The 15,842-nt window shown below is 36.5% G+C and overlaps 1 protein-coding gene across 3 annotated transcripts in view; it reads left to right on the top strand.

Moving 5' to 3' along the window:
* USP33 (ubiquitin specific peptidase 33) overlaps window positions 1-6,284 on the top strand; it is a 33,197-nt gene extending 26,913 nt beyond the window's left edge. The window contains exons 21-23 of one of the 3 annotated variants that reach the window (XM_017743557.1): window positions 1,395-1,497; window positions 2,228-2,296; window positions 4,612-6,284. In XM_017743557.1, the coding sequence (XP_017599046.1) occupies window positions 1,395-1,497; window positions 2,228-2,296; window positions 4,612-4,769 (330 nt within the window). In that variant the 3' untranslated portion in view covers window positions 4,770-6,284. The remainder of the gene's footprint in view (window positions 1-1,394; window positions 1,498-2,227; window positions 2,297-4,611) is intronic. The other 2 variants (XM_008640821.1, XM_008640819.2) reach the window with 2 other exon arrangements.
* Window positions 6,285-15,842: the final 9,558 nt, after the last annotated feature.

Raw genomic sequence — 15,842 nt, 5'->3', positions numbered from 1 at the left:
AATATGTTTCTTAAGTTGCTTTTTTGTAATATCAAAACAGTGCAGCCACATGAGCAGTTGTTCTTTATACACTGCCAGTGGTCTGTTCTGTGCATTCTGATAAGGTTTAAGTGCAATAATACTGTGCCAAGAAAAATTTAATGATAATCATTAGTTCTAATTTTTTAAAAAGGCATTAGAAACATAAAAAAATTTAAGTGAAGTAAATGCGTTAGTATTGTAATGGATATGTATAATTAATATCAAGAAGCCACTGTATTCAACCTGGGTTAGAGGATCATATGCTCGAGTCTGAATGGTTAATTAACTAGTGGTAATGATTTTGAAGTTCTTAAACCAAAAATGTGTTTTGAAGTTTTCAGTGAAAATAAATGCAGAGACATTGGATTCCCATTTCTGCTATCTCAACCCATGAAAGGGAGAAAAATAGAACTGACTCTGTTTTTTCAGTTCTGTGTGTTCTTTAATCACACTTCAGAGATTGTCAGCTTTTCCATGTTTTTTGAAAATTTTAGGAATTTTCATTACTCGGGGTTGCCACTGGTTAGTAGTTATTAATAACAACGTTGAGTCAACCTCATTTGCTTTAGCAGTCAGTATCTTTCCAGTAAAAATGGTGATTATATGTGCACTGTTGTGCAAGTATTGTTACTGGTTAGTACACAGCAAATTCTGTTATCCTCTATAAAGATGGCTTTAGGGAATGATGGCAAAATTTAGTCTATGTGAAACCTTAAGAAGTTGTGTTGATGCGTTAGGTTTATGACTTAAAAGGGAAAGTATAGCTCTGTTATTACAGAGCTAAAAAGATAATGGTTTTAAAGGTTTAAGTGACTTTTTGCTTGTTTCTTAACTTTGTAAAAAGATCCGTAAGTCATGAAAAGTCCCAATGTATTAGTTCACTGTGCCTTGCTTGGAACTGTGCTACCATCTGCTCAAAATACAAGGGGAAAAACAAACACAGATGAAGATACAGTTCATCACACAAAAAACTTTCCCTAAAATTATGGAGAAAAATTTTCAAAACACTATTTTATTTTACAAAAATAAGATCTCTGCTTTTTTGCTACTTGAAAGTTCAGCCTTCACAGTAATTAGCCATTCATGTTTGATGAGTAAGCACTTGTGCTTCAGAAGAACTTGTTGCTGTTTTCAGGAAATACAAATAATTTCTCAACTAAATAGTAAATCAGCTTTTAATATGAAGGCTACCACTGCATCAGAATCTCACCTTGGGTATTCACCAGGTGTTCACTGTTCTTATGGTCAGAGGTTCTTTAAAATGTTCTGTTACAGTGTAATGTTTTGGTGTTAATTATTACAGTGGTTAAAAGAATTCAGTAGTTTAAAGAAATAAAAGGGCAGAAAACCACAGATTTTTTTTCCCCTTGTAGCTTAATAGAGCATTCCAAGAAGAAGAATCTCCATCAACATTTTACTGCATCAGCATGCACTGGTTCAGAGAATGGGAAGGATTTGTAAAGGGTAAAGACAGTGGTAAGTTCTGCCCCATTTCAAAATATACGTTTTTTTGTTGTATTGTTGTTTAAGTTGTTTCTGGTTTGGTAGAAGACTGTAGGCAGATAGCAAAGACAGCAAAAGCTCTTAAACATCTAAGACACAGGTTTTGTAGGTTACAAGTACATCCAGGATACAGAACGTAGTAAAATAATTCACAGCAATGGGGTAATGGGATAGTGTTGGAAAGAATGTTGCTTGTTTGCAGGATGTTTGCTGTTAGCAGCAGCAGAAAAATTGGATCTACATACAAGGGGGGATGGATTTTTGTTGTGCAAACTGATAGATGATGCTGCAGCTTCTGGAGGAAAGGTGACCTCATCACAATCTAAACTCAGCTAGCTCAGTAACAACTGTACTAATGTCAGTTAGGTGACTTCAGATGCCTCTAAAGTTTTGAAATGGAAACTGATAAAATGTTCTGCAGTCTTGTCAGAGTCTGCTCTAGGACAACTTTGGTAAGGATATGAATTAGGATTAATTTATGTTTTGAGTTGCTTGAAGATTTAACTGTAATCATGAATGCTTTGGAAAATTTGCTCTTAATTAAAAATGTGATTAGTTTTTACCCACTTAGAATGTACTGTTAAGCAGTACAAGAACAAGTGGTAAACAAATGAGCTGTTTCTCCTTCCATTTGGAAATACAACCTCCAACCTGCTGTTTGTTTTCAGCTCTCCCAATTTTAATAATTTTTCTGTTGCACTAGATCCTCCCGGCCCCATTGATAATGCCAAGATTGCAGTAACAAAATGTGGCAGTGCTGTGCTAAAACAAGGTAGGTGTACAACATTGCTGCAGCTTTGTGCCTCTTATGCATTTGCTGAAGTTTGGAACTTTTTTTTTTTTTAATTTATTTATTGTTACCATAAAATGAATGGCAGTTTCTAATGAATCTGTGTTGTGCCCATTTTTGGGGAATTGTTTTATTCTTAAAAAGAAGAATTAGTATCTGTAATAGACTAATCCAAGTGCAGTTGAGAGTGTAGGAGGGGCAGAGTAACTTGAAAATGGTGAAAGTGTGCTTTGGCTTTGTATCACATGGTTTGATGGGGGTTTTCTGAACAAAATTGGGAGACTGTTCTATATCTGTATGTAGTTATTTGGCTCTTGAAACCTAATTTGAATAGAAAAACATCTTCTCACAGAGGAAGAAAACCATTGTAAATAAAATCTTGCTCATTTTTCTGCAAGTCATTTGAAACTGTACATTGCACATTGAAGTTTTTGCAAAGATATAGATTTCTTTGTTATTCTTCCCAGTTAAACGCTAAATACCATTTGTTTGGAATTCATAGGTACAGAGAAAAACATTCTTATATGACCTGCTTTATGAAGGCTTTAGACTTTCTAGGAAGCTTTAAATTCATTGCAGCTCAGCCTAAAAGAAGAATTTGCGTCATTAAGATTAACATTTATTTAACTGGATTTTTTCCCAATTTTGCTTAATGCCTCAGCGTACAGTGGATGCACCAATAAACCTACCATAAACCTCACCAACTGTAGAATGCCAAGAATTTATTTTTTAAAAAATTAGTTTTGGCACTCATGAGTTTTTTAGTGAGTTTTAATGATTTAAGTGCTGATGATATAATTAAAGTACAAGGTATAAAGCCTGATAAAATAAAAAAATCACTTTAGAATCAGTAATTGATAGCAAATGATCCAGTTGTTGGTTTACTTTCAGCTATGTTGATACAAATTAGAACTTAGGTAGAAATAAAGATTAATAGGATGTGGAAAATTTGTCTCTTAAGTCATAAGAGGTGGGAACGCACTAGACAGTGTCCAGAATTACATATTTCTGTGATCCAGTGGTCCTGATTCCAGTGCCTTAGTTCACTGTGCCTGTTCAGTTTAACCTGACTGGCTGGAATCTGGATAAGGGAGTGAAGATCCACTCCTGTGCCTACAGAGATGGAGTTGTTTCTTGAGAGCCTAAACGTAAAAGAGTGAAACTGAGGCATAACATCATTAGTACTGGCATGGGTTCTGCATGATGACTTCCAGATGAAGCTTTGCATAGTTGAGTTAGTGTAGGTAAACAAATGTGCAGCTCTTTGTACCCTTCCCCTGTGGAAATTCTTAACTGGTAAAGCACAACAGTAGGCACCACTGCAGCAGGTGATGAAGACAGAAAAGTACAGGAGGTAACGGGAGAAATCTCCTGCTTATGATGCCAACTTCCTTTTTTTTAAGTATGAGGGTGCTGAAACAAGGCTTGACAAGACAAATTAATAATGTCTAGTAAGGATATCAGGGGAAACTTGCTGTAGGGTAGGGTTTTGATTTGCTTAAAGAAGAGGAGGCTTATTCTGGTAGAACAGAAATGTGACCTCTCTGCGTGGGTTAATGTGAGGAAGTCACTCAGTTTCAGACAGGATCCTTGTAGTGAAACTTAGAGGAGATGTGCTGATGCATTTTGTCTTTGCCACTGTAAAAAGTTGTGGAAAATCAGAAATGCTTGCTGGATGCTGACTTGAGACAGGAGACATACCTCTAGCCAGAGCAATGGAATCATAAGCAAAGACTTCAATCAGTGAACAAAATCAGGCTGATCCATCAGTGCTACAGGAGCATTACTGGAGCTGTTATTATCCTAATAATAGTCCTTTCTCTCTAGGAATTTCATTGTGGTTCTCATACTTTTATTCTTTACTATCAATATTAATTTCTTCTGATGAAACAAGAATCTTGATTCCTTGAACTTTACTGTGTAATTGATGTGACTGCATGTTCTTATAATAATATGAATCACTGTTTTCTGAGTACCAAGAGCTACTGGCTGTCAGCTTGATTGGTAGATATTAGATAAGATGTTTATCATTTTCATGTGTTTTCTGCAAGTACTGCATAATTTAGACCAGGTAGTTGTAAGAATCAAGAAATACAAAACTAACACAAAACAGATAATTTGGTTTGGCAGCTGATGCAAGATAAAGCAAAAATGAAGCTTATGGTGTTAAATTTGAATCTGAATTCTTAGAGTTTTAAATTTTAATCTGGATTCATTTTTTTGGTTTTGTATCAGTTATGGACTTAAATCAAGAAATAATTATTCTAAATACTAATTACATTTTTTAAATTTTTCAGGAGCAGATTCTGGACAAATATCAGAAGAAACATGGAATTTTCTTCAGTCAATCTATGGTGGAGGTCCAGAGATTATACTCAGACCACCTGTTCCTCCAGTAGAACCTGATACATTGCAAACAGAAGAGAAGATTGAATTAGAAACTCATGGTCTGTAGCTATTGAGAAAAAGATGAACTTGTAAGGAATTCATCTTCCTTGCAAAATGCCCAAAACACATTCCTAAAACTTTTATTCTCTTATGTCTGTTGGAGGCACAGCTCACTGGGCATTACATTAACTACAGAATAGTAAGTTGAAATATGTATTGCAATTTGTTCAAGTAGTGGCTGTTTCTCTGTTTTGGAAGGCATGTGGTTTGTACATTTTGGAATGTTTCATCAATGGGAAAAATGTAATTTCTGAATTTTTTGCTATTAGACAAAATCCTATTATATCCTTAGACTTGAAAAACAGGGACAAATTTTAGAGATGTGCAGTAACCCTTCCAATTCCTGATTGGGCTTCTGATATCTACAAATTTTTGCCTGTCTTAATTGTACAGTCTTGACAAGCTTAGGTATGTGAGGAGTATATTTTAAATGGACTGTAATCAAAGCTAAAGAAAAAGGATTTTCATCTCCTAAATGCTCAGGAAAAAAATTGTCTCTTACTTTGCACTGTAAGTATATGAAATGGGTAGTATATAACATCCAAATACTTACTGTATTTGAGTGGATCAAACATTAGTGTAGACTGAATAATGTTTTAGTCAGCAAATGTCATAACTTATTACTACTAAATTTTACATCTTATTATAGTCTTCTGTAACTCTATAAACCTGGCTAGTGTCTTTAATAGTATATGTGGCAAAAAGATTTAGTCTTCTCTAGGGTAACATTTGAGAGCATGAAGTGTGAAATGTAAAATTATTATGGACATGAGTGATATAAATTTCCGAAAATTGAATTGTCTGGTCTCTTGAATTATATTCATTAGCATTTGAAGGATTTTATTGTATTGTTAAAAATTTTCATTGGCATGATGACCTTTAATGTCAGAAACTGGATAAAATGTATATATTGCAAACCTTTATTGAATTATTCATATTGGAATGCAGAATGGCACTTGCTCATGTTTTTGCCTGATATTGTTACCAAATAAGCAGCATTATTCAAGACTGGATCAATAAAAAAAACCAAAATTAACTGTGGAATGGGTGGGGGGATCTTTTGTAAATGTTTTTCATTTATTATATAAATAGAAAAACTTTTGAAGTAATGCTGTGGTAGTGCTCTCACACCCATACAATTATATGTTTTTGACCATTTTAAGTTTAGACAGTTCTAGCTCCAAAGTAAGAAAACGGTGACATAACATTCCTCTGGATAATTTTATATGTGGTTTAAAAACATATTGGTTTGTAGGACTTCAAGTTATTCTAGTTAAAAAGCCACCTGTAACAACCCTAGAAAAAGTGTCCTCTAACCATAAGTATCTGTTTATGTGATTTTATGTTAGTAGATAAAGCAACTTAAAGATATCACATTAGCCCTGTAATGCATCAATTGCTTACTACAGACTTGTCTTACTGATTAAGGTAAAGTTAACTTGCTTATGAACTGTCATTAGTAACTTCCTGATGTTGGCCTGTGAACTACTGTCTTATTTAAAGTTGGGGTTTTTTTGCTAAAGTTTTCTAGTTTTCTTTGATTTAAGGTTAACATACTAAAGCTAAAGATCAATGAATAGAAGAATTTTTCCTACATGATGTTCTTAATTGGAAACTTGGGAAGTATTTCCTTGGTTAAAGCACTGTACAGGGATCAAGTTTACAAATTTATTCAATGTGTTCATTAGTAGTCTGGATGGTAGAAGAGACTGGCTCTGTAAAATTTGCAAGAGAAAAATGGATTGAATGTTAGGGGCATCAGATTGTCAGGGAATGAAGTAGTTCTGTGCCAAGTATTCTGGGTATTATAGCAGATCAGACTAAGAGTTAAAACCCAGTGATACCAAAACAAAACCTGTTGTGGGTAATAGTAACAAAAGCATCAGATGTGAGGCACAGGAGGTAATTATTCTGCTCTACTTGGTGCTGTGCTTGTTGTGAGATCTCGTCTGTACTGTTCCCAATTTTGAATGCTATATGATGATAAATACAAGTTGAGGTTATTTTAGGGAAAAGCAACAAGACTCAGTGTTGAAAAATAAGTTGTTTTCTCGCTTAAAATAATGCTGAAAATGCAAGACTTCCAATGTGTAAATAATTGCTGGATAATACTGAACAATTTTTTCTGAGACAAGCAAAGATATTTGCCTCAGCTTTAGCAGTGGGGACTTGTGCTGGGTTTAGGAAGCTTATTTCAGAAATCTAGAAGTCTTCTAGTCAGTCTTTTCTGCTGGGTGTCTGGGAATCCATAGTCAATCTGTGATGCACACAGATCAGTAAGGAGACACTTTACACCAGCAGTTTGTGAAATGCCTTTGTCACTGTGGAAAAAGGCATCTTCACACTGGAACTGATTGTCATGCTTAGAAAAAAACAAACCCCTGAGTTTGCAGAGATAAATAGATGTGTTTTAAGACTGTTCCATAGGGGATGACTGTCTTGCTTTTAGCCTTTTGAGAGCTCTGCAGGGGATATTATGTCACAGAAATTGAAGTAGTCTTTTAAAGGAAGGCAGTGTGGGAGAGCTCCAGATGGATGGCTTGTGTATGCTGGAGGGAAGGCAGTAATTCAGAGAGTAGGTAAAGGAGAGGCCTTTGCTGTGAAAAGCTGTCATGATTTGTAGCAAAGAAAGAATGCATCTCAGGAAGGGCCTGTGGAAATTATTTTTTTCCATAAGCCTTTCACCAGACTATTTGGATTCTTTGTTCATTTGTTTCCAGTTGAGGAAACACAGCAATGTGTTTGGGTGCCAGAGAAACTGTTGCTTCAAGAAGGGAAGAATCCAGTGGACTTCTTGTTGTAGGCCTGGAAATCTAGATATGAGCTGTTAAAGGCCTGCAGTTCAGTCTGGTAACTTTAATCCTCTCTTCTGGGAAAAACTGTATGGGGGTGTCAGGGACTTAGCCAGCTCAAAGCTTGATTCCTCTAAATTTCTGAAGGTTTTTTGCAAGTAATATAACTAATTGTTCATCTGAACACCCAGCATCAAGGAGAGTGCTTCAGATACTGTGTAATGTAGCTGAACAGTATCACTGGAGGGAAAAAGAAAAGCGAAGAGCTACTGAAGTACTCAGTAGTAAAATAATGCAGTTTTATAATGTGTTTCAGAGGTGAGAGCTAAATAGTCTGGATACTTGTGGAGGGCTGTGAGCGCTTGCAGAGGGCTCTTGTGCCAAGGGCTCACAGCCCTCCACGGATACTCAATGAAGCAAATGAAACTGACCTGCTTGTTAGCTGTAAAATTATCTCATGTTATACTTCTACTGACTTAAAGGCCAGTGTCTTCCTGTGCTGTCACTACAACATCCGGAAAAGAAGGAAGTTCTGAAGACAATTTTGTGATACAGATTCATCATTTAAACTGAGGAGTCCAGAAAGCTGTTTCTGAAAGTATCATCTAAGTTTGTCCTGTGTATAGGGATACATATGTACATATATACTTATGTATATTAATATAAGTATATTATACTTGTACATATATATTTATATACATAGACATGTATTTTATGTATGTATGTAAAAATGTACATAATCTACATCTCCAGTATCTTACTTGACCTATGGCTAGCGGCACTGCAATAATGATTTTGGGGTTTATGCTGGAACAGTGACCTTGAGTAGCTACATTTGATAAAGGTTGTTTGGTTTTTTTAAAATAGATAAATGAAACTCAGTGTACTGCTGTAATGGGTGTCAGCCTTCCCATCAGTAATGGCCTGTTTCAAGATAAGATAAAAAAGCATAAAGTGTTAGAAATGTGTTTGGCTATATTACAGTGTGGATGAAGAGGTTTTCATTTGTGGAACAAAAGTTCAATATGCCCACAGTTCAATAGTCCTGAATTTTTCTTATGAAATTTGTGTAATTTGATGTGCTATGCTAATGCATTATTTAAGAATTCTCCTTCTCAGATTCAAAACTTACATAGTGACTGGCTTTTTCCAGCACTACATATCCTACTTCTCCTAAAAGGACTCAAGTCAGTAAGTTTCTTTCATATTAGTATTACAGGCATTTATTTATAATGATACGGCTAACATTTGACTTTTTTTTTTTTTTTTGAGTATCCTGTTATTTATAATATAAGTTCATTTGAAAAAGCAAGCCTGGGATTTGTAAATTTTACTGGAAAACTTACATATTATCTGCTTGAAAGGACCAAGTGCTTTCCTCATTTGCCGTACAACTATTTTATACTGAGCTAAGAAAATTCTTTCATTTATTCCTTTTGAATTCCCATTATACATCTGGCTTAGTGCAGTCTAAGCAGTTTTCTCACTGAAAACCTTTCAGTCTTCATTTTGCTCAGGAAATGAGTAAAACAACTAGGCTTTCTCATTCTTCCTAACAGATGGCTTTTCTGGCTTCCCTCTATACTTAAGCCATCTAGAGCTGACAGTTAATAGGAGGAAGCAAAATAAGACTTCTGGGTTTCTGAAGTGTCACGAAGACAAATCACTTTCAGTATTAATTCACAGATTAATCCAGTTACAAACCAAATTGGTTTATATTATGCTTCAAAATCTTAGGAGATTAGAAAATAGCCTTGTTCAGTAAAATTTTAGAAGTGCTATTCTCATTAGCAATGAAAAGTGTAACTTGTTTTCTTGAATATATTCTATTTTATATATATATGTTTAAAACTTATGACTTGTCTTAGGTTAAGCTTCAGGCTAGCTTTAAGCCATTCAACAAGGTGACAAGTCTGCTTCTCCATAGAAACGAGTGAACACTGCCACACAGTAAGATAAAATATGCTTATAATACATCTAATATTCCACATGTTTGCTTACAAGAGCAGAGTCATGGTTTTCACAGAAAGCTGGAATTATTTATTCTGTCTGAAAACTTTTTTTCTCTTCTAAATGTGTGTCAGCTCAGATATACAGCTAGAAAAAGAAGGTCCATTTGTGAGAAACATCAGTGATGTGTCCAGTAGGTTTTCTGCACTTGGACTGATAGTGATACAACATACAAAGTCACTTGATGGCAAGTTTCCATGTAGGTTGCACATGGGTGTATGTGTGGGCTTTAAAAAATGCAATAGGAACTTGATCACTGAAATAGGATGTTTATAAGATGAATAAGCAAGTAAATTCATTTTCTGTTCAGACTTGTTCAAGATTGAGTTAATTAACTAAAATTTCAAGTTCTGATTGTTGAATGGACATGTAAAAATACAGCTGACACTTGACTTGCTGATTTATATACGAGTATAAAATGAACAATCAGTAAAAGGGTAAAGCTGGCATAATAGGAATACACTGGTTCTTTATGCAGTTTTAAGATGCCTTTATGCAATGCTAGTGAATCTTAGAGCACTTTTATTACTAGTCATTGGGAGCATGGGAGGTACAAAAATAACGCAGTCATCATCCACAAAATATTTTCATAATACAAATCAAGTTGAGAAGATTTTGTTTCCAGATAAGTTCCTCCTTCCTCACTTGGAACTCACAATTTATTATACATTAAAATTTTTAGTAAGATCTGTTTTTGGAATAACTTAGCACATGAGAAAGTAAATCTAAAAGTACTTTGTTGAGAAGAGTAAAGAGGGCAGAAGAGAGGAGGCATTTGATTCATAGGCGTAGGAAAAAGCTTAGAATAAATTGTCAGCTGCCAAAAATGAAAAATAGCAATTTTTGTTCCATATCTCACAGGACACTGCCAAGAGCTTTTCATTTTCATTGTTCATGAATAGTTTTGCCCAGAAATGAATCTTTTTATAGGTGACTAATTTTTTTCTGTCTGGTGTGTTTAATGTTAAACACGTTAAACATTATAAAACAAAATGTCCTGGTTACCATGGGGATACACTGCTTCTCCCCCACCACCACTTCCCCTGGGTGTCTGTTAAAATGCCAAACCCAAATGAACATGCAGCACTTGCTCACACTGTGAATGCATGTTTGTTTCCACCAGTGCACACACTGTCTCTTTAGCACCAGAAGTAAGGTTACTCTGAGATTTTCAGTTATAACAAAAGAAATTCGCTCATGCACGCCAAAGTGCTAATGAATTGGCAGCTGTTAATTCAGTTAGACAGTATTTTCAATTAAGTGTTTCATGTAGTACCAAGGTTTACAATTTAACTGTAGAAACAAGAAATAAAACATGTATTAGCTATGAACCCTTTGAGTGACATGTCTTCTGAATAATTTTTAATAAGGGAAATATGCGCTCTTTTACCTCGTTTGCTTGTAGTATAATTCATTTGCTGTCCAACCAAGCAGGGTAGTGGAGATAATCTGTCTTTTGAACTTGATCAGTAGGAATCTGAGCTTCATATGTAACCTTAACTTGGCACATTCAAGTGCAGAGACTGGTCTTCCTGGGCTCTTTCTGTAGATGTTGAAAAGATACAGGTAATGAAGGCAGTTTCTGGGCTTCTGCTCTGCTTTTAAGTTAAATCTGGAAAGTGTCTACCATCATTCTGGATTTGAGCCCTGAACAGGAATCTCAAACTGTCAGTGGTGCTGGTGTTCACTCCTATGTGATGGCAATTTGTTTGAAATTTTATTTAAATCTTTCACATCCTGTATGAGAGGGCCCTAATTACAAGCCAGGCTTGTCCTTGAAAAGCTTTTCTGTTTGGAAAAAATGTGCCTAAGTCTAGGCAGAAGCGTGCCAGGTCTTTTTATTTATTTATTTTCTTTAGACAGCTGCATCTTACTTGAAAACTGCTAATTTATGTTTTTCTGGTTTATGTTGAACATTCTGCGTGCTGTTCAGTTTGGAGTAACAATAGAGCCCTTTATTGTGGTGTAGAACCTGAAGGAATAGGCAAGGTAGTCAAAACAGTAACAGGCATATTCTGTGACCTGATGCCCCTTCATGTAGGTTATACATAATTCAAAATATTAATGCAGAGCCACTAATACCTGAGAGTGCTCCAAACATGTGACAAAGGGATGTTTGTAAAGGAGAGAGGAAAGATAAAAGGGATTGTTTGGACAGGAGTTCATAACATCTGTAAGGGCTAAAACTCCCTGACAAAGGTGACTCATTCTTACAGTCCGTGCTGATGTAAAAACCTCCATTTACCTTCCTTCCTGGAGTGATGTGGACTTCAGGGTTTTAGTAGCCTTAGGCAAAACTACTGTGGCCATATGGGTCCAGCTCACCCTCTCATCCCATTTCATCAAAACTTCCCTGATTCACATATGTGAAATGTCCCAGAACCTGGAAGTCTCTGGATTGTTGTTTTCTTGAAGCCCAAGTCAAATTTTATACACTAGAATAATAACATCCTTGAAGAATTTGCAATAAAGCAAATTTTAAAAAGTACAGTTGGCTGAAATAGGTAGCAGTATTTCCATCTTGAAATATAAAACCCTACTCTTGAGTAGTAAAAACTAAGAAGAATAATACGTTCTGAAAAACAAAGATCTTCCTTCTTGGTGTGCCGCTTTTATGTTTAATGAGTTCTAATCTGGAATGGTTTTTTAATAATGCTACTACAATCTAGCTATCATTTCATATTGACTTGACTTTGAAGCCTCTATAGCCATTAGAAAAAGCCATTTAAATGGGAATACCTCATATGTGAGGAGTGTTTATACATGGTACTGAATATAGTCTAATTAATTCAATTATTAAAAATAAGTATCGGATTACTTCACTGCAGATTCTTAGACCAGTTTGGATTAGATTGTCCCTATAAATTCATAACTTCCAAAATTCATTTAACTTTTGTGATTGGTAACTTGCTCTTTCAACATGGAGTATGACTAATTTCAGTAACTAAAGTCAAATCTGCAATAATCTGTGTGTGTTGTAAGACTCCTGAATTGTCTAATGTGCTTTCCCTTTATCAGTGTCTGGAGATCGTTCTCTTTAATGAAGAGCTAAAACTTTTATTTCCCCCTACCTTGTTCCTACCAAAAAAAAAAAAAAAAAAAAAAAAAAAAAAAAAAAAAAAAAAAAAAGGCTTAAAACCCAGACATTCTAAACTTATGGCTGAAGTGGATTTATTTTAGTAGATATTAGACCTGATGACTACATAGAATTGTGGGAAATTTACCACTATTACATTTTTTAAATTATTTGTTTAGTAGTATCTTATTATTATTTTTGATATGCTGACTTCCATACAACTATAAAGTCTTTGTCCAAGTAGTATTTGAAGTAGTAAAAATAATATTAAAAGTATGCATTTTGTTATTATGGCACTGAATTGATAATACTGTAAAAATTTAATGGAAGTTGTGCCAAAAAGCCAGAACAGCCTCATGTAAACTGGCTACTGAAACCACACCTAAATGAGTCAGTAGAGTATGTCTCCAGGCAGAATTCTTTTTGTTTAAGGTTAGGCACGAAACAGAATTGTTTCTCTAAAGGATTTTGCTTCAGGTAAAACCAGTGAAAACACTTTGCTGAGGGCAATCTAGCCTTTCTCATATTTATTCTTTATATATGGTAGCATTAATGGAAAAAAAAATCAGAATGTAGAGCTCTCCAGGGAATACAGCAGGCAGAACTGAGCAAAACAGAGGACCTATAACAATACATGAAGTGATTGTGTAAGGATGTGTAATGTATCCAAGCAGAAAGTGGTTTTAACACTGTTAAATTTTTTTTGTTTCCTTTTGTCTCAACAAAAACTATCCTTTTATAACTTTATCTTCTGTAACTATCTACAAGAATACAAATATTTTTCTTTCAAAAATATGTAAATACAAGATTCAAAGTACCACCTTCAAAGTATCTACAGACAAAATTATTGAGATGGTAACGTAATTAATGCAGAGGTCTCTAACAGTTGTGCTGAGCCAACTCTCATCCAGTCAAGGATGGTTTATTAGGTTTGGGCCATGGAAGTTGACCCCACAGAACCTAATCTGACTTTAGAAAAATTCTCACTGTCCATGGCTTAACTGCACAGCCACTAGAGTGATTCCACACACCCAGCCAGTCCAGTACAGTTTCCCTTGAGTCAGATCAAATAAGCCTCTGGAGCTGAATTCAGCTGTAATCCCCCTTGTCCTGCATGCCCTTTTGAAAAGCCAGTGTAGATCTAGAGCTGTAGCCAAGGATATAAGCCCGGTTTAACCAGAGCTGGGGCAGGAAGCAGTAATAGCTTGTTAATGCTGTTCCAGGGGCATGGTGTAAAGAGAGCAGAGCAGCTGTCACTGAACTAACCTAGATGTCCTTAGGATCAACTTCTCAGTTGTGCTGAGTTCTAATGAGTGAACTTTGTTAATATTTTGTCAGGGGAAAAAATCACATATTATTTGCTCTAATAATAGGAGAAGCAATTAAGCAATTTCATGGATTGAGATGGGTGGGAACAGTGATGTTGCTGCTGAAAGCAGGAGCTGTGTCACGGCTTCGTCAAAGCTGGAACTTGCGGTCTTGGCAATTCTCCATGCACAAACATAAGCTGAGGCATCCCACAAACATGGAGGGATATAAAGCTTCTGCTCTTGTAGAAAGTACTGACTTGGGAGGGGCTCGATCTACTAATTTTTAGCTTTTCCCACTGTAACTTGCTGAAAAGTTGTCATTAACACTATTATCCCCTGATCAGAATAGGAGGTGGTTTTGTTGTGGTTCGGTTTTTGTGGTTGGGTTTGTTTTTTTCTTTCCCACTACCAACACTGATGAAGCCTGAGAATTTGTTACTGCCCTATAAATGAGCAATATGTAAGGCTGCCCATAATAAATACAACTACCAGTTACTGGTACAAGAGAGATGCTGTAGCACAGAGGAAGCTGCAGCCACAAGAATTAGAGATGTGATATAATTGGGTAGAGTATATGAGGAACAAGGGCCACCAACTGGAAGTGAAAATGTGTGGGAGAAAGCAGTGTGGTGCTGCTAGGCAGGAGTATATTCCTTTACACTTTGGAATTATTTCAAAGCTGCTATAGGATACTGCAGGGTAGGGGCTGCAGGCTAGCACAAGTGGGTAAAAAAGATTTTGAGCTGTGGGGATATCAGCATGGACATAGAGCCTCAACCAGCTTCAAACAAAGCAGGTTTCTCCAGGTTTTAATGTAAATCCTCTTGGGTGGAGGTGTTAGTGAACCTGCTTGATCTCAGTCATTACTACACATGGGCTGCTCTTTTCTTCTTTGCATATTGTTAATTTTCCTCTGGAAGGTTAACAGAGCCAAACTACACAGTAGGTACACAATGGCTGGATGAAATCCAGAGAAAAGCAGGGAGCGTGCAGAGGTGGGGCAAGAGCCTCAGGAGTATCCCTTTCGTTAGCAGGAACCATGACCTGAAACATCACACTATTAACTCTCTTTGTTAACTTTCCATCACTAGACATCACTGCTTCTTAAGCAAGATGGCAGAACTTAATATCTAAATCCTCCGCTGTGAATTCAAGGCAAATCCTGGTATAGGGTGTGGTTACAGTATAGTTTGACTGGTTTAATCTTGTTGCCAAAAAGTTACCGCTGCCAGAGGAGGATTGCCTTGTTCCTCCCCTCTACTGGCAGCACTCCCTCCCCCCATCTCACATGCTGGCTCTCCTCAGCCCCATGGTGAGCCAATGCAGTTTAATTTTTACATGAAAACGAGCACACCAGAAATAGGAACAGCTTATTGGTGGTTTAGGAAATCCAACTGGTTTACCATGGGTGTAGATGAGCAGCAGGGTGGGCAGTAGGAAAGACTGTGGGGCAGGGATGGGGGGGGGGGGGGGGAAGTGCGGCTTCCCGTGTCAGCAGCCGCTGGATTTGGTCAGGTCTGTTGCTCAACTGCGTCTTTGCAGCGCCATAGGAATCTGAAAAAAAACCCCACCATCAAAGCACCCAGTCGATTTTGCTCCGAAGCAGCTGAGCAGAACCTTCAGTTCTCCTGTGAAAGCACTGACGCTTGTCTGCAGTGCAATAATAGCCTCAGCCATTGCAGCTGTTCAGCTAAGTGAGCATATTTCTAAATGGATTGCAAGGCACAGTGCTTTAGTGCACACAGGTGCTCCTGCAGCAATGAGAACACCGCTCTTGCTCGGATCCAGGGACATGCAGAACAGGCCTGCAGGAGAGCAGTGGCATAGAGTCGAGATAAATTTTCCCTCTCTCTCTCTCTTGTGGGATTTCAGTTGTTTTGAATCTGATCACA

Source organism: Corvus brachyrhynchos, unplaced genomic scaffold, assembly GCF_000691975.1.
Source record: "Corvus brachyrhynchos isolate BGI_N302 unplaced genomic scaffold, ASM69197v1 scaffold48, whole genome shotgun sequence".
NCBI lineage: Eukaryota > Metazoa > Chordata > Aves > Passeriformes > Corvidae > Corvus > Corvus brachyrhynchos.
This window is presented reverse-complemented; position numbering and strand designations above follow the sequence as displayed.